This window comes from Vipera ursinii, assembly GCF_947247035.1.
Source record: "Vipera ursinii genome assembly, chromosome: 7".
Classification (NCBI taxonomy): Eukaryota; Metazoa; Chordata; class Lepidosauria; order Squamata; family Viperidae; genus Vipera; species Vipera ursinii.
Window position 1 is genome coordinate 1,414,802 of NC_139521.1, and position 19,262 is coordinate 1,434,063.

The 19,262-nt window shown below is 40.8% G+C and overlaps 1 protein-coding gene across 1 annotated transcript in view; it reads right to left on the reverse strand.

Moving 5' to 3' along the window:
- Positions 1–672: 672 nt before the first annotated feature.
- The window catches only part of PPARGC1A (PPARG coactivator 1 alpha), a 99,730-nt gene continuing 81,140 nt past the window's right edge, over positions 673–19,262 (reverse strand). Inside the window, exons 11-13 of the mRNA XM_083367637.1 lie at positions 13,429–13,550; positions 12,027–12,178; positions 673–7,759 (exon numbers count right to left, since the gene is read on the reverse strand). Coding sequence (XP_083223763.1) covers positions 7,662–7,759; positions 12,027–12,178; positions 13,429–13,550 — 372 coding nt within the window. The 3' untranslated portion in view covers positions 673–7,661. The remainder of the gene's footprint in view (positions 7,760–12,026; positions 12,179–13,428; positions 13,551–19,262) is intronic.

Sequence of the window (19,262 nt, forward strand, 5' to 3'; positions counted from 1 at the left end):
GTCCCCCCTCGTCCTTCTCTTCATTGAACTAGACATAGTCAATTCCAGCAACCGTTCCTCATGTTTTGGCCTCTAGTTCCCTGATCATCTTTGTTGTTCTTCTCTGTACTCTTTCTAGAGTCTCAACATCTTTTTTACATCGTGGTGACCAAAACTGGATGCCGTATTCCAAGTGTGGCCTTACCAAAGCATTGTAAAGTGGTATTAACATTTCACGTGATCTTGATTCTGTCCCTCTGTTAATGCAGCCAAGGATTGTGTTGGCTTTTTTGGCAGCTGCAGCACACAGCTGGCTTCTATTTAATTGTCCACTGACTAGGACTCCGAAATCCTTCTCACTGTTACTACTTTTGAGCAAGGTACCACCTATACTATACTTGTGCGTTTGGTTTTTCTTGCCTAAATGTAGAACTTTACTTTTTCACCATTGAATTTCATTTTGTTAGATAGCGCCCCGTGTTCAAGTCTATTAAGATCCTTCTGTATCTTAAACCTAAAAACACTCATGTTTTTCATTCCTGCAATCCTAGACGGGAAAAAAAATATCTCTTGATTTTTTTTCTTTTTGGAAAGGCAAACATCAGCATCGTATCTGTTTCTTGAACACACGATATACGAAGCCTTCATTTCTTAAAAAATAATTTATTGCTTTTTTTTCCTCCCCGTTACAATAGAAGACACTCAAAATCCAGAAAGTAAGAAAGAAAGGGAAAGAAAGAAAGAGAAAAAAAAAGCTGTAAACGTTTAGTTTGGCATTCACACAATCAAAGGTATTTCCAACCTACAACGCAATTGATGGCAAGAGCTGCAGAGATTGAACGGGTGCTACAGTATGCAAACAGAACTTGTGAAAAAGTTCTCTTTTTATTGTTATTATTATTATTATCATCATTATTGCTATCTACCTACTTAGAAATACAGAGACAAAATGAGGAAGATTAAGCACGGGACACAGAACAAGACACAGTGGGGTCTACAAAAACATAAAATGCTGGTGATGAAATGGGGGCAGTGATTAGATTCGGCTTGCATGGATCAGCGGACAAATCAGTTCTCCGTTAACTTCAAAGAAAGAGGAAAGACGAGAACAGATAGCTGGGATTTTTGACAAAGTGATAAAACTGCCAACCAGCAATTAAGGGCACGCCAGTTAATATCAGCCCTGCTTAAAATGAACTACTTTTTGCAGGAGGGGAAGAGGCTAAGCCAAAGGAGACCAAAAACAAATCAAAAGAAGGCTAGGAGCGGGGTTTAATTTTATTAAAAGGCTCAAGCTTCCCAACCGCCTGTGTCTTTTAATGAAACGTGTCCCTCCGCTAGCAGGCTCCTTCTGAATTCTGACTTTCAGCATCCTTTCAGACCCTAGTTCTCGACTTACGGCCATGACGGAGCCCCAATTTTCCCTTCTCCAGCGAATCATTTGTTAAAGTGAGTTTTGTTCCGTTTTAAGACCTTCCTTGCCAAAAGCCTTAAGTCAGTCGCTGCAAAGGATAACTTAATCCCCCGGTTGTTAAGTGAATCTGGCTTTCCCCCCCCTCCCCCATTGACTTTGCCGATTGGGGATCACGTGACCCTGGGGACGCCGCGACTGTCGTAAATAGGAGTCGGTTGCCAAGCGTTTGAATTTCATCCACTTAAATCATGGGGCTGCTGCAAAGCTCGTAAGTGTGAAAGATGGTCATAGGTCATGTTTTTCAATGCCCCTGCAACTTTGAATGGTCACTAAGTTGAAAACTAACTGCAGTTGTAACAGCTGCTTGTGTTTCGCACAGAGTCATAAAACATTTTCCTACTCAATTCTAAACGCTTTCAATGGTGCTTCATTCTAATCCCCGAGTCCCTCTGAATGTGGGGCACAAGGAAAAGAACAACAACGGGAATCATGTCTGAATTGTCCTCCCAAAATTAAATGGGATTTGGGTGAGGTTTCAGCCCACCCAGCCAATTGGGAGCCAAACACACCACTTTCTCCCTTTCCTGACAACACCTGGAAGAAACAGACATTCGGACTTTTTTTTTTTGCTCCAAATCCTGTGGTTTGTGTACGGAGGTCGATTGCTTTGGAAAAGTAGATCGTGTTATAGATTTCCCAAAGCAAGAGGGATTTCTCTCGTGAAAGGCAGAACTGGGTAGGAGACGGAAGCTATGGAAATGGTCTTATTTGGATTTGGGTCCTTCTGAAGCCTGGGCCTTGTTCCAGAGACAGCACAGGTCCTATTGAAAGATCTTCCCTTAAAAAAATGCTTGCCTTGTCTCTAATGATGGGAACAGGCAAGAAAGAAAAGTCCCAAAGGTGCCTTTTCAGGAGGCCACTGGACTTTCTTGTTTTTCCTTTGAAGACGTTTCGCTTCTCATCCCAGAAGCTTCTTCAGCTCTGACTGGATGGTGGGGTGGAAGGATTTATACTCCTTGCAGACAGCCGGTCATTTGCCTCCTTTTAGAGAGCCGTTGAGGCCACTTGGAGGTTTATCTGTGTCATCAAGGTCCAAGTGGCCTCAACGACTCTCTAAAAAGAAGGCAAATGACCAGCTGTCTGCAAGGAGTATAAATCCTTCCCTTCCCCACCATCCAGCCAGAGCTGAAGAAGCTTCTGGGATGAGAAGCGAAAAGTCTTCAAAGAAAAACAAAGGAAGTCCGGTGGCCTCTTGAAAAAAAGCACCTTTGGGACAACCATGACCTGGATGGCTGAGAACCTTCAAAGTCATCAAGAAGGAAAAAGGCTCTGCCTGTAAAATGAGTGTGGGCCACTTCATGATCTCCAAACCTTGATGGTCTTCTTCAAGGATCACCAGTCGCTAGGTTGCTTAGCAGGGGTCCTACCTCCCTGAACACCTAGGAATCCCTGTGTGGTTTCTTCTGCTTCAGTGAGAAAGTGTAACAAGGGAGACCTACGCAGAAAATCTTATCCATGTGATCCAATTCTCCTGTATCCTGCACTACAGGGAAAAGATCTCTTCCTGTGCAAAGATGCCACAACTGACCACCCATCAATTGCTCCCTCTTTCACTGCTTTCAAAAATGTATTAACAATAGCAATAGTACTTGGACTTATATACCGCTTCACAGTGCTTCACAGCCCTCTCTAAGCAGTTTACAAAGTCAGCCCCCAACAATCTCATTTTATCAACCTCAGAAGGAAGGATAGAAGACTAAGTCAACCTTGAGCTGGTCAGGATCGAACTTCCTGGCTGCGGGCAGAGTTTGCCTGCAATACTGCATTCTGACCACTGCGCCACCAGGTAAATGTATTATTTTTTGTACATGGGGACAAATACCTTGATACAAAAAATCTATGGACTGTGTTTGAACGAGCCCATACATTTCAGCATGCACGTGGAGAGGAGTTCAATTATACTTAAAGAATTAATTATTCTGCATAAGCAGGTAGAGAAATGCCTACAAAAGATCTCACTGTATCCTCTGTGGCATAAGCCTTTTGTTTTATTTTGACCAACCACGAAGGACAGTATACATTTCTTAGAGCCTGACGTATTTGGAGGAAACTCTGGCATTTTATGGAAAAGCAGCGAATGCCCTAAAATTAGGGCTATCAGAAAAACAGGAGCATTTTACCAATTTTGGGACCCTTTAAGAGGCCTCAGTAATGGGTGGAGCCCCAAAGGTGCTTTTTCAAGAGGCAACAGGAATTTCTTATATTTCCTTGAAGATGTTTCACTTCTCAACCAAGAAGCTTCTTCAGTTCTGGCTGAATGGTGGAGAATGGAAGGATGTATATTCAGTCCAGAACTGAATAAAATTCTTTGATGAGCAGTGAAACATCTTTAAGGAAAAATCAAAGAAAGTCCAGTTGCACCTTTGGGACAATCATGACCTGGATGACTGAGAATCTCCAAAGAGGTTTAATGGGTGGAGCTAAATGTTTGTGTTCTTCAGTTTGGGGGGGGACCTTGGGCAATTTTAAGGGGACACAACTATGTGCCTGAAGTCTTGCTAATGCCGAAGGAACTCATTCATCCCTTGAAACATTCACTGTCCTCATTTATCTCGGGGTGGTGGCCTACACCTGTCATATGGCCCCTGTTTCAGCCCCCATGAAAGGGAAGACGTAAGAGGAGGACCCATCGTGTAATGGTGTGTGTTGAGTTGAAATCCAGTAAAGCAATGGACAAGAATGACTTGAACAAACAAGGTATGAATGAGATGAAGGGCTGCACAAATTAGGTGGTGGTGTTTTTTTTTTAGCAGCTTGCACTATGTCAGCCCAGAAACTTACAAATGGATTCTACAATTCTGAAAGCCCCCACAAAGTTATGGGGGCTCCTAAGGCCATAATAGTGCATAGCTAAATAATAATAAAAGGGAAGGAAAGAGCCATTGTTTCATAAGGGGGGAAAAAGACATTTTTTTAAAAAAAAACTTAATATACATTTAACAACCTTACAATTGGTGTGCATCTTAGGTATAAAATTTCCACTGGCCTTTTTTATTATTTTAGTCACCTCATAATTTATAATAAATAGTTAATCACAACTGATAAATATGCCTCTTTAAGTAAACAAAGGAATGAAAGTTAATGTTTATACAGGATGTATACATTTAAAATCATAGGTAATTACTGAACGCTGCCAATGAAAAAGTTACTGGCTTCTCAAGAAAGAGTGTTCAGAAACACAGCATTATTTTAAAAGCAGAACTGTGCTCTGTACCACAATAATTTGTTTTATCGAATTAAAGTCACAGCAGTGAAAAAGCTTGATTTTTTTTATAAAGATTTCTGTCTTCTAGTTTCGAAACTATCAATACATAAAATAAAAACTGATCTTAAAGGATTACAATTTAAGAAGCAGTAAATAAAATAATGAGATCTCCTAGAAAAAAAAGAGAAACATCCCCCCCACACACACACTTTAATAAATGTTATGTATATAAAAGCACTAAAGATATGCGGAAGGAAGGAAGGAAGGAAGGAAGGAAGGAAGGAAGGAAGGAAGGAAGGAAGGAAGGAAGGAAGGAAGGAAGGAAAAATAGAGATAATGGTTATACCTAGGTGGTTAAGACAGGATTTGAAAAAAAGTCAGGATCCAGGCAAAGTTAAGATAAATCCAATTCCCAGACAAATTTGCACCAAAAATTACATTAAATGAGAGTGTAAACAGGACCGTACTGTTAAGCTCAGCCAAGCTAGACTGCAAAGTTTGTGCTAAACTATCTCACTGATATCTATTGGACTAAATACCAAATAATCCTAGACGTCAAACTGGTCACAACAGAATAGAGCTGGAAGGGACCTCGGAGGTCTTCTAGTCTAACCCCCTGCTCAAGCAGGAGACCCTACACCATTTCAGACAAAATGGCTGTCCAATCTCTTCTTAAGAACTTCCAGCGTTGGAGGACCCGCCGCTTCTGGAGGCAGGTAGTTCCACTGGTTAATCATTCTCACACTGTCAGGAAATTTCTCCTTAATTCTAGGTTTGATCTTTCTTTGATTAGTTTCCATCCTTGGCTTCTTGCCCTGCCTTCAGATGTTTTGGAGAACAGCTTGACTCCCTCTTTTTTAGGGCAGCCCCTCAAATATTGGAACACTGCTACCGTATCATATCATCCCTGACCTTCGCTCATTCCGCCGGGACCTGAAGACCTGGCTCTTTGAGCTTTCTGGCCTGGACTGAGAGTATTAACTGGGGTTTTAATTGTATTTTAATTGGGGTTTTTATTTCAAGGTTAATGTAATCATTTTAATTGTTTTTAATTTTTGTAATTTGCTGTATTGTTTTTTAAAAAAAAAAACCTTGTGAACCGCCCTGAGTCCTACGGGAGAAGGGCGGTATATAAGTCTAATAAAATAAAATAAATAAAATAAATAAATCCCTAGTCCTTCTTTTCAATAAACTAGACATACCCAATTCCCAATTTGAATCCAGACAAATGTGTTTTCAGCAAGTCAGACCAGAAATATTTTTTATTTATTTATTTTTATTTATTTTAATACCATTTATATCCCGCCCTTCTCCCGCCCTGTAAGGGCAGCTTACAAGCTTAGCAGTAGCCTTCATTCTATGTATATTTGGTCGGAGTTCTGTAGATCCTGTTCAGAACCTTAGTTAAGAGGTTGCAAGACTCCGATTTCGTGTCCGATATGAATATTGAGGAAAAAGTAAATAAATGTCTATATCAGGTCTGGCTTACTTCCTGACCCACAAGTTCTAGAGAACGTCTTTCCTTCAGGATAATCCCACTTCTCTTCTGCTCCGCTCCAATTTGACATTTTAGGATCCTGCAGTTTTCCAGAAGTTAATTCTCAAATCCAGCCCATTCTAGTTTGGAAGACAGCTTTTGCCACCTGCAACAGCTATACTGAGTGGTCCAGAAGAAGAACCGAAGGCTTTGTGAATCTCTAATCTATATCTAAGTCCCAGCACATCCTCACTCAACCTGCCTTAACGTGACCAGCAAAAATAACAATCCTATGGCTGTGAAAAGTCGTAACAGACAGAGGCTCCTCTGCTCATTGTGTAACGAGGGAGGTTTGAATATTCTTAACTTTGGCTGAATTCCGATCATTAAAGGAAAGGAAGAAGGATATGGTGGAAAAAAAGCATCAGCATTTCCCCCCATCCAGTGCACACATTCATACATTCACTCGCCCGCGTCACTTTTTATTTTTAGTTTTTTAACAATCAAATATAGATAAGCGTTAAGTTCAGCTTTCTAAATACGTTTAGTGTACAGTATTGTTTCGCCTTGTATAATTACATTTGAATATTCTCCATTAAGAAAAAAGTCAGCAGGTTTGTTTTTTTTAAAAGGACACTGCATTTACACGCATAGCTCTAACCAAGGAGAGAGAGCGAGAGAGAGAGAGCGCGCGTTGTATTCCCATACGCTATGTACATAAAATAAAAATACTCCATTGAACAAGGGTAAATACTGGACTACATTGTCAGATGCAGTCGGTCATCTAACTGTATATTCTTTTCTCCTTTCCTTCATGAAGGTTTACTACCCTCGGCTGCTTTGCAGAGTAACACCGTGTTGGTTCATCAAGGAAGAAAGAAAAGAAAGAAAACTATTCAGCACGCTGATGGTTAATAAAAAAAAAATGGAAGTCACAATTAAAACAGCAAACATTTAAAATCCTCCCGATGTTTTTCCACCTTCCACTGGTGTTGTGTGTTTTTTTTTTCCTCCCCTGACAACAACACAAGAATGGACCGTGGGTTTTGCGGTATCTGCAGTTCTCTTTAAAGATTGTCATCTTATTAAAACAACCCGGTGTGGGAAGCTCGCTTAAAGGGAATTTTAAAAAATAAAATAAAAGAAAGCACCAAAAAACACAGTGTGTTATCTTAGATGCCGGCAGCTAAAAGTTTCAAATTGCTTCGTTTGGAAAAATGCCGTTCTGTACATATTTTCTAAGTTTGTTTGGACTCGATTCTCTATGGAACTGCTGCCACAACGAAGACCCACAACCTCATTCACCTTGGAAAAGCAGCGCTGGAACTTAAGGGATTGTGACACTACTGTTGGGATCGGCCCCAGATGCCTCTCCGTTCCTCGTCCGTGTAAACCATGTTTTCGTAAGGGAGGATTGCAAAGGAGGAGGTGTGCGTGAGTAATGGCTTCTTTACTGGCTATGACCGAACGACGTGTTTGTGACGTTATTTGTGGCACCTTTCCGCTCTTCTTCGCCGTGTCGCGCGTTACCTTCGGAAGCTCCCTTGCGCCTCTCGAAGTAAACTGTCAAAATCCATGGAGTCGTACTTGCTCTTTGTAGAAGCAGGATCAAAGTCGTCTGAATCTAGAAAAAAATAAACCCTTCAGGCGTGCTCAGGTCCCCTGACGGAGCAGCTCGGCGTGTCTGTTTGTTTTCAAACTTTAAGACGGGCGGACTTCCACTCCCAGAATTCCCTAGCCAGGGGGATGTTGGGGGATTCTGGGAGTTGAAGTCGGGTCATTTCAAAGCAGCCACGCTGATGTGAGTAGTTCTCAACTCACGACATTAAGTGACCGTTCAAAGTTACAACGGCACTAAAAAAAAGGGACATAGGACTGTTGCCGCATTCCCCACAGTCATGTGATCAAACCTGGGACGCTTGGCAACCGGCTCATATTTACAACGGTCACATGGTCCCCCAGGGGTCATGTGATCCCCTTTTCTGACCTCCTGACAAGCGAAGCCAATGGGGAAGCCAGCTTCACTTACCAACCTAACAACTGCAGCGATTCAATTAGCAACCAAGGAAATTGTTTTTCCCCCAGTTATGACCTTTTTCCAGTGCCGTTGTAAGTTCAAACAGTCACTAAATGGTCTGTTGTTAAGTTGAGGACCACCTGTACAGTTACACCCATACGTATGACATACATTGAGAGGGATATTAGAAGGACACTGTTGCATCGCTAGGCAGAATTAATGTAGACCCTCATTTTAATTCTACACGTTTCAGTGGCTGCATCCATTCCGAATATTCTTTGATACTCTTACTTGACTGCTGTATTGAGATTCCCCCTTTTTTAGAATAGAATAGAATAGAATAGAATAGGATAGAATAGAATAGAATAGAATAGGATAGGATAGGATAGGATAGGATAGGATAGAATAGAATAGAATAGAATAGAATAGGATAGGATAGGATAGGATAGAATAGAATAGAATAGAATAGAATAGAATAGAATAGAATAGAATAGAATAGGATAGGATAGGATAGGATAGGATAGGATAGGATAGGATAGGATAGGATAGGATAGGATAGGATAGGATAGAATAGAATAGAATAGAATAGAATAGAATAGAATAGAATAGAATAGAATAGAATAGAATAGAATAGAATAGAATATGGAAAGAATAGAATAGAATAGAATAGAATAGAATAGAATAGAATAGAATAGAATAGAATAGAATAGAATAGAATAGAATAATAGAATAGAATATGGAAAGAATAGAATAGAATAGAATAGAATAGAATAGAATAGAATAGAATAGGATAGGATAGGATAGGATAGGATAGGATAGGATAGGATAGGATAGGATAGGATAGAATAGAATAGAATAGAATAGAATAGAATAGAATAGAATAGAATAGAATAGAATAGAATAGAATAGAATAGAATAGAATATGGAAAGAATAGAATAGAATAGAATAGAATAGAATAGAATAGAATAGAATAGAATAGAATAGAATAGAATAGAATAGAATAGAATAGAATAGAATAGAATAGAATAATAGAATAGAATATGGAAAGAATAGAATAGAATAGAATAGAATAGAATAGAATAGAATAGAATAGAATAGAATAGAATAGAATAGAATAGAATAGAATATGGAAAGAATAGAATAGAATAGAATAGAATAGAATAGAATAGAATAGAATAGAATAGAATAGAATAGAATAGAATAGAATAGAATAGGAATAGAATAGAATAGAATAGAATAGAATAGAATAGAATAGAATAGAATAGAATAGAATAGAATAGAATAGAATGAATATAGGAATGAAGAGTAGAATAGAATAGAATATAGGAATGAAGAATAGAATAGAATAGAATAGAATAGAATAGAATAGAATAGAATAGAATAGAATAGAATAGAATAGAATAGAATAGAATAGAATAGAATAGAATAGAATAGAATAGAATAGAATAGAATATTGGTCACTATATTTTTTATACATATAATCTCTTTGATGAATTCACAATACAGCAGGCTAACATTCCAATCTCATCCGAGAAAGTCCTATTCACCACACCGCTTCTCCAAAAAAATTCTATGTAGAATAAAATATATTTGAATTATTCCATAAATCAATCGCCTTTAGTGATTGGCTGTTTGGGGTTAGTCTAGGATATGCCCTGACGTTTTTCCCCCCCACAAGCTACCCCCCTCCCCACCTCCCTCTTCCCTGTTTAATTTATTTATTCTCTCCAGAATTTGGACGATTTCCCCTGACATCCACAGACATTTCCCCCCAGAATAATGGCCCGATCATTTCTGATATAAAAGAAAAAAAATCACAATGAAATTCTGGCATGGAGGAGGCTTGGAGAGCCTCTACACAGAGTCTGCTCTTAGTAATGAATAATGCTCCAGCAGCTGTCTGTCAGGACACTTATTTTATATCCTAGATGTTCTGAGATACTACGAACATCCCTGGCTTCATCAGTGTGGAAGATAAGTCAAATCAAGTCAAGACTTCCATCCATCTTGAGTGGGTTTTATCGGGACAAATGATTTGTTAATGTTCAGATTTTCACCCAGCTTTCTATCTCTGCAGCAGCCGGTGGCTTTCGGCAACTTTACGCTATCTCTTTTCGCCAGTGAATGAACGCACGTCCACTTTAAACAAATGCATGTTGCAGTTATCACTGGAACTCGGAGGAAGCATCTGGGGCTTAGGGGAAAACGCCTGCCTTGTGTTCTCCCCCCACGGCACACAAAACAGAGGCAGAACAGAGCGTACTGCACCCACCGAAAGGAACAGCGCTGTGCAGAGATCTTAATTTTGACCCTCTCCCCAGAAGCAAATGAAACCTTTAAGAGAGGCTAATCGTAGTGTCTCTTCTCCACTCAACTTCGGAAAGAGAATAATATTGGTCTGACTCTAATATTGGTCTGACATTTAATAAGATCCTTCGGAATGATGAACGGCTTAGCGTAAAGGTAGTGCTTGTGAGCCTCAAATTTATGCTGTTAAGTGAGAATCTGTTAGGGGTTTTGCCCCATTTTATGACCTTTCGTGGCACAGGTGTTATATCAATCACTGCCGCTGATAAGCTAGTAAGCCGGTTGTTAAGTGAAACTGCCTTCCCCCTTTGACTTTGCTTATCAGGAGGTCACAAAAAGGCATCACCTGACCTCCTGGGATGAAGCAACCATCGTAAGTATGAGCCAAACATCTGAATTTGGATCACGTGATCATGGAGACGCTGCAAAGGTCATTAGTCTGAAAAAGAGTCATAAGTCGCTTTTTTCCCAGTGGCGTTGTAACTTTGAACGGCCGCTAAAGGAACTGTTGTATGTTGAGCACTGCCTGCACACAAAACCTTTACTAGGCAAAGCTGCTCTAGGCTTCTAGAGAAAAGGGACTACTGAATCAAACCAGCCGGATATGGGAGTGGAGCTCTTGGTGTCTGCTCGTAATTATTCAGCATGCAGGTTTTGGCACTTGCCAACTTAAAACCTAAATTTATTTTTTGGCTGTCCTAATAATGTTCTGCCCATTTCTGTGTGGCACTAGGAGAATTCGCCACAGTCAACTCACCACAATCAACTTGCCACAGTCAACTCACCACGACCAACTCACCGCAGGACAAAAGTCACACAATATCGAAGACACGGTGGAGTAGACTCATTAAAGAAAGGATGTCAAAGGAGGGAGAGAATGAAAACTGTGAATGAGGCAAATTAAAACAGGCTTAAAATTATTTTAAATAATGAAATAAAATTGTTGAACTGTCCTGCGATGAATTGGCCACAGCGAGTTGTCCGGTGGTGAGTTGGACAGCTGGCTGTGTTAAGTTGGCCCAAGGCGAATTGGCAATGGTGAGTTGACCACGGCGAGTGGGCTGTTGTGAGTTGTCCTATTCCATCCTGCACTGGCTTGGAATAAGAGACTGAACGAAGCAACCTGAATGAGCAAGAAAGACAGACATTCTCCCAACGAATTACTTCGTTCACATTCTGATCTTTTCCAAAGCAGCCAACTTTCCATTGCTTTAGAAAAAGTTAATATTTAGAAAGCCTGTCGGAAACCATCAGTCAAGCCACAGCCCATTTGGCAGCAGATCCAATCTTTCTTGCCCCTTGGTGCAAAAGAATTGCATTTACATTATAATTTTGTACCTTTTTTACAATTTCTCACTTTAAAAATCTTGGGGGGGGAATACAGTTATTTTTAAAAGACCTTACGCAGTCCTTAGATAAGGAGCAACAACCCTGTTCCTGAATCAGGTGTATTTTTAAAATACTCTTTCTTAGGGGAGTTAGGAGTGGAAGCAAGCTGACAAATTAGAAAAACCCTCTGGCAAACCAAAACTGACTCTTACGTTCAGCTAATAGTAAACACCGTACCAAGATCTGCATAGTTAGCCTTGCAACGTTGCCTCTGTCCACAAAAATACAGTTGAAAGGCAGGTTCATTGGATCTGCGTAGAGTATTTCCATTTTCTAGTGCAGCAAAGGCATCACAAGTATAGCGGTAAGTGATGAATCCATAGCTATCTCTGAAAATAATAATAATAATAATAATAATAATAATAATAATAATAATAATAATAATAATAATAATAATAATAATAATAATAATAATACGTTACAACCTCGTAGCAATATTGATAAGAGCATACCTGCTCCACAGAAATAAAGGGAGAGGTTTACTTCAAGTCAGACAAAACTGAACATCGAAATAATGTAATAAAAACAGGAACAGAATGCTGGCAAGGCAAAACATTACGTGGTAAATATTTGTAAAAGATTGAGAGGAAAGTAGACAAAGATAAAACCTGGCAATGGCTTACAGCTAAAAAGAAACTGAAGGCCTGATTTCTGGCTGCCCAAGAGCAAGCTATTCAAACTAACGCCATCAAGGTCAGAATTGAAAAATCACCAAATGACTCAAAGGGCAGATTTTCAAAGGGGAAGGAGAAATTGTAGATCGCATAGTCCCCAAGGTGCTTTTTCTAAAGGTTACTGGACTTACTTCATTTTTTCTTTCTTTCGCTTCTTATCCAAGAAGCTTCTTCAATTCTCAAAAGGCCCGGTTGCCTTTTGAAAAAGCACTTTTGGGACGACCATGAGCTGGATGACTGAGAATCTCCAGAGACAAGTAGATCATATACTTGTCCAGAGTTCATGCAAGAAGATCACACAAACTGACTAAAAATGATGACAGAACAGAATTGCAAAAATGATTCACTGACAAATTTGTAAATATTATCATGTGCCGGAAATGAACAACTGGTAGGGTGTTTATCCTCACAATAGCTTAGGGATATATCTTTAATATATATATTAAAATTTTAATGTATACTTTTATTATATTAGATTTACAGAACACAGATGAACAGAGATGGCATTACTGTAATAGAAGTGTTCAGAATATACCATATTTGATTTATTTTACAGTTTCCAGTATATAATTGTACTCTCTTCTCCCTCTTGATCCTGACTGTAATTGCTCTCTTTTATCTCTCTTTTTATTGCTTTAGGTTGCTGGCCATTGACCGAATAATATAAATAAATTTCAAATTTCAAATCCTCACATTAATCCTGACCCATTTATTGATGGAACAGAAATCTCAACCATCGCTAAATTCATAAACACGCGTTGAAGAGGAAAGGCATTTCAAAACCATAGTTTGGATATTATTGTATTTTTATGGCCAATTTTCAAATCTAGGGTTTAGTATATTTTAATTTTTCGTCTTCTGAGTGAGGAGAGCCAATAGGGGGGGAAAAAACCAAGTAATTTTACCCATCATCCTGTAGATTCACTGTGCACTCCTCAATTTCACCGAAAACTTCAAACTGGTCCCTCAGTTGCCTTCGGGTACAGCCAGGTCCAATTCTGCCGACATAAATGACGCGATGCTCTTCCTGATCATAAGAAGAAAGGGTACAGAATTTCTACATAAATTAGCCCAAAATGGTAGGTATTTCCATGAGTGCATAAAACTAAGAGTCTTCCCATGTCCTCAAGTATTTTTTTTTCCCCAGTGAAGGAGAAACACGCTTGAGAAGCAACACATCTGAGTATTGATGTGGTAGCTGTCAGTGGCTAAATCTCTACAGATGTTCAGCAATGAGATGATCAAACATGCTTTTTCAATTCCTCGGATTCTTTGATTTAACAGAATAACAGAGTTGGAAGGGACCTTGGAGGTCATCCAGTCCAACCCCCTGCTCAAGCAGGAAACCCTATACCATTTCAGACAAATGGTTGACCAATCTCTTCTTAAAAACCTCCAGTGTTGGAGCATTCACAGCTTCTGGAGGCAGGTGGTTCCACTGGCTAATTGTTCTCACTGTCAGGAAGTTTCTCCTTAGTTCCAGGTTGCTTCTCTCCTTGACTAGTTTCCATCCGTTGCTTCTTGTCCTGCTTTCAGGTGCTTTGGAGAATAGCTTGGCTCCCTCTTCTTTGTGGCAGCCCCTGAGATATTGGAACACTGCCATCCTGTCACCCCTAATCTTTCTTTTCATTAAACTAGACATTCTCAATTCCAGCAACCATTCCTTATATGTTTTAGCCTCCAGTCCCCCCTAATCCTCTTTGTTGCTCTTCTCTGCACTCTTTCCAGAGTCTCAACATCTTTTTTTTTACATCGTGGCCACCAAAACTGGATGCAGTTACTCCAAGTGCTACTTAGCTACTTAGCTGCTCCGTTGTGGACTGGGTCATGTTTCCTTGGAAGCGATAAACTCATTCTGAATATTACCCATTTTGAGATACAGAGGAAAGAAGTGAAAGATGGAACTTTTTTTTAAAAAAAAAACCCCACCCCAAACTGTAATTTTATCTCTGAAGAATTACAAGCGTCCCTCAGCTGCTGAACTGAGAACAAGTTTAAAGATAGGTCAGTTGAATAAAAAGAGTTCAATGGTGGCCAAGGAGAAACTCAAGGAGCAAAAGTTTTAGCAGATAGCTTCAGAGGCTTATCAGTGTCACTGTTATCCTGTAGCTGCTGTGGTTCTTCTTGTTCTCTCCCCCACCCTCTCTAGGAACTAAAATAGTACTCAAAAGCTCTCTCAGGAATGCCAAGGACACGGCCTGAGTAAATAAATGGCTTTTACTGCAGATTGTAAGTAGCTGTAATGGTGAAGCTCAGCTTTTTCAACCTACAACTCCAGCTACCTATCCGTGCTTTTTATTATTATTGATCCTCGCACAGTCAGCCAGATGTTCAGACTGGATCAGGCATTTCTGTCTACCTATCGAGTCCTTCCCAAGGACCTGGGATAGGCAGATGCGGATGTTTGATGGTGTTACAGATCTCGTCGCAGGATGGAAGCAGTTCCTAGTAAGGCCGCCTTTTTGCAATTGACTAATGGCGAATTTGTCAATGCCGATGATGGTGTTCAAGTGGTGCTCCAGTTGTTTTGGGATTGCACCCAAGGTGCCTATGACCATCATCATCATCATCATCATCGACATCTTGTACTGCATTTCCCAAGCTGGGCTGATTATGGGACCTCACTGTGCTTTCATAACACTTGGGTTTTGTCCCCGATTCCACGTTTCTCAGTTGGCTAGCTCAGCTCTTGTCCCAAAAGATCACTCAAACGTATAAACAGACATTGTACAACTCTTCCTTAAAACTGCCCCAGGCTTCAGAGGCTGCGATGATGGCCACTCTGAGATTCTTCCATGAGAGACCTCTGCAGCTTGGGAAGGGCCCTTTAGACAAAGCCAAGCTAATGAGGCAGATGCAAGGAGGGCCGGTGCTCATCTCCGTTTCAAAGCCGAAGAGCCAGAGCTTGTCCGAGGACGTCTCCATGGTCGCCTGGCCGGCATGACTAGACGCCAAAGGTGCATGGAACACTGTTACCTTCCCACCGGAGTGGTCCCTATTTTTCTACTTGCATTTTTACGTGCTTTCGAACTGCTAGGTTGGCAGAAGCTGGGACGAGTAACAGGCGCTCACTCTGTTACGCAGCACTCGGGATTCGACCCGCCAAACTGCTGACCTTGTGCTGAATCACTTGGTAAGAAACAATTTGGCTGTTGAACCTAAATGACTGACCAGATGGAGCATAACAGCAGATTTTCTCCTACACTCATTTTCCGATCAAATGCCCAAATTGGAAGGGGGAAAAAAGAAAAACCCATAAAATTTCACGAACTGAGGTGGAGAACGCGAAGGAGCGCCGTGATGCCAATAAGATCCTTCCCGTATGCTTCCATGCAAATTTGTCACGGGTGTAATTAGTTTTTTGGCTTTCATTTCTCCACCTTTTCTCTCTTGTTTAGAGAGGAAGAAAAACCAACTCCGCTTTTTAAAAATAAAATAAAAATAAAAATAAAAAGGGCTGGGTAAAGTACAATTAAGGGAATAAGTACAAGAGCTCTAATGTAGAAATTGAAATTTAACACCGAAAGGCACCATATGTCCTCCAGGCACAGAAACACTGAACTAGCTGTTTCTTTAAACGGTCAACCGTTGTGCCATTTGTAAGGCGACCTGCCTGTTGTGATTGTGGTGCGAGCGTTTTAGCTCTATGATCTTTCCCAGCGTATTAGAATGGCTTCCGCTGCAGTCTCTCCTGAGAGCGAGAATGGATCAGACTGAATGCAATAACTATTGGATTTTTGATGTTCTCTGCTTTGTCATTACAAAGCTTTAGCAAGGCCACATTTGGAATGCCGCATCCAGTTCTGGTCACCACAATACAAAAAAAATGTTTTTTTTAAATTTATTTTTAATCCCATTTATATCCCGCCCTTCTCCGAAGACTCAGGGCGGATTACAATTTAAAGCACAAACCAATGTGCTTAACAATAGCCTTCATTCTATGTATATGCCTGCTTATTAGGGCTTTTGCCCCCCCCCAGTGGCATTTTTTACAAAGTCAGCTTATTGCCCCCAACAATCTGGGTCCTCCTTTTACCTACCTCGGAAGGATGGAAGGCTGAGTCAACCTTGAGCCTGGTGGGACTCGAACCTGCACTAATTGCAGGCAGCTGGTGTTACTTAAGGAGGCATCAGCCCACTGCTCCACCAAGGCTCTTCAGAAAGTTGAGACTCTTGAGAAAGTGCAGAGAGGAGCAACAAAAATAATTAGGGGACTGGAGGCTAAAATATGTGAAGAAGAGTTACAGGAACTGGGTATGTCTAGTTCCGTGAAAAGAAGGACTGGGAATGACACGATAACAGTCTTCCAATGCTTGAGGGGCTGCCACAAAAACAGGGGATCAAGCTATTCTGCAAAGCCCCTGAAGGGAAGACAAGAAGCGATGGATGGAAAGGAGATAAAGGAGAGAAGCAACCTAGAACTAAGGAAAAAATTCCTAACGATGAGAGCAATCAACCAATGAAGCAGAAGTTGTGGCTTTCAAAAAAAAGACTGGACAGCCATTTGTCTGAAGTGTTATAGGTTCTCCTGCTCAAGCTGGGGGTAGACTAGAAGACCTCCAAAGTCCCTTCCGACCCTATTATATTCTGTTCTTGGAGATGTTTCATTCCTCGACTAGATTAACATCATCTGAGCACTTTTCCCAAGTATTTGACATACATCGGTGATGCAAACAGGTTCCCCCCGTATGTATTTATTATTTTATAATGATATGAATGGAAACAAAGAAGATGCAACTAACCCTGCCAGTGCTTTACCCATAGGAGTTAGCTAAGCACTTTTAGAAATTGTAGAAGAAAGACACATACTATCATCTGCTATTAACATCAACAATTGCATTACGAGATATACTGGCTCTGAATTTGAAGCCCCAATTTTTATTTTTGTGCCTTCAAAAGTAATAATAATAATAATAATAATAATAATAATAATAATAATAATAATAATAATAATAATAATAATAATAATAATAATAATTTAATTTTTATACCCCTGGTTGACTCTTAGTGACAGCCTGGAAAAGTCCCTGTATTCTTCTTGAGATGATTTGAGATGTGCTTTGCCATTGCCTGCTTCCTTGAGCTGAGAGAGACAGTCTGGCACAAGGTCATCCAGGTAACTTCATGTCTAAGATGGACTCAAGAGTCTCCTGGTTTTTAGCCCAATGCCTCACCCATTAAACCACAGCACCTCTCAGGCTGAGTTTAACCAGTGATAAATCTATTCTTTAGGGCAGGGGTCCCCAACCCCCTGGTCCATGGACCGGTACCAGGCCACAGCATGCCAGCAACTGGTCCACACAAACAAGCAAAGCCCCATCTGCAGGATGCAGGCAACACACAAAACCACACACCTTCCAGTCCGTGGAAAAACCTCTCTCCACAGAAGCGGTCCCTGGTGCCCAAAAGGTTGGGGGCCTCTGCTTTAGGGAATCGGCACCATCTATTTCTAAGAGCAGATAAACCCACTGGGGATCAAGCTGTAGCACTGAAGACTCTGGCACTGGCTCGTTCTCCGAGGTTGCTGTTTAGCTCCTGGACGTTTCGTTACCAGACCAGGTAACACCTTCAGTGGGATTCTGAGTAAAGTGCCTTGTTTGCTTTCTCTACCGTTTATGTGCGTCAGTTGGTTGTGCAACTGGTTGTATATGTGGCGCAAAATTCAACTAGTCAAGAGGAGGTTGTTTCTGTCGTTGATTGGTCATTTGGATCGCCCAGTTTCTTAAGAGGTTCATATGCTGGTTCCAAGTCAATGCCTCTATTGATAGATCCGTTTGCAGAGTGCCAGACTTCGATGGATTTGTGTGCGTGACGGGTTTTGGCATGGCTGATGATTTTGCCTTTGTCCTGGTGTTGTTTACTGTCAACGTGGCTCAAGACTAGGGATTTCTGGTCATGCCGCTTGACTGCCAGCTGGTGCTCATAAATTCTAGTTTTCAATTGTCGTCCTGCTTGTCCTACCTAGAACTGGTTGCAGTTGTTGCAGCTGACTTTGTATATAGTGTTGGTGGTGTCTGCTTTCTGTATTTTATCCTTGAATCTCAGTTACTTCTTGTTAGAAATTCTGTTTATATATAGCACCACCGATCAAACAAAGTGTACAGTCACCATGTGCTTTACTGCTTAAGTGTTTAACTCTGACAGGAAACAGGAAATTCTACTTCAGACAAAAAGAGCATAGAGTATATACCATAGATCCAAACTTGTAAACACTGCCATCTACTGGCTGAATACTACTGTAGTTGTTACACAAAAATACATTCCAACAATGTATTCCAACAGTTCTTGTCTGAAAGTAATTGTGGGTTTGTGAGCAATTGTTATTCTCAAGGGTTGAAGGAGCCTGGCAGCAACCTCTGATGTTCCTTTGATGTATGGCAGGACTTGCTTCCATGTTGAGTCTGTTCTGTGTGGCTTTTTGGGGTTTGGATGATATGCATCACAGTATAAAGTTCTTTAAAAGGGACGCGGTGGCTCAGTGGGTTAGGACGCTGAGCTTGTCGATCAGAAAGTCGGCAGTTTGGCGGGTCGAATCACGAGTGCCACGTAACAGAGTGAGCGCCTGTTACTCGTCCCAGCTTCTGCCAACCTAGCAGTTGGAAAGCACGTAAAAATGCAAGCAGAAAAATAGAGACCACTACAGTAGGAAGGTAACAGTGTTCCGCGCGCCTTTGGCATCTAGTCATGCTGGCCACATGACCACGGAGACATCCTCGGACAAGCGCTGGCTCTTCGGCTT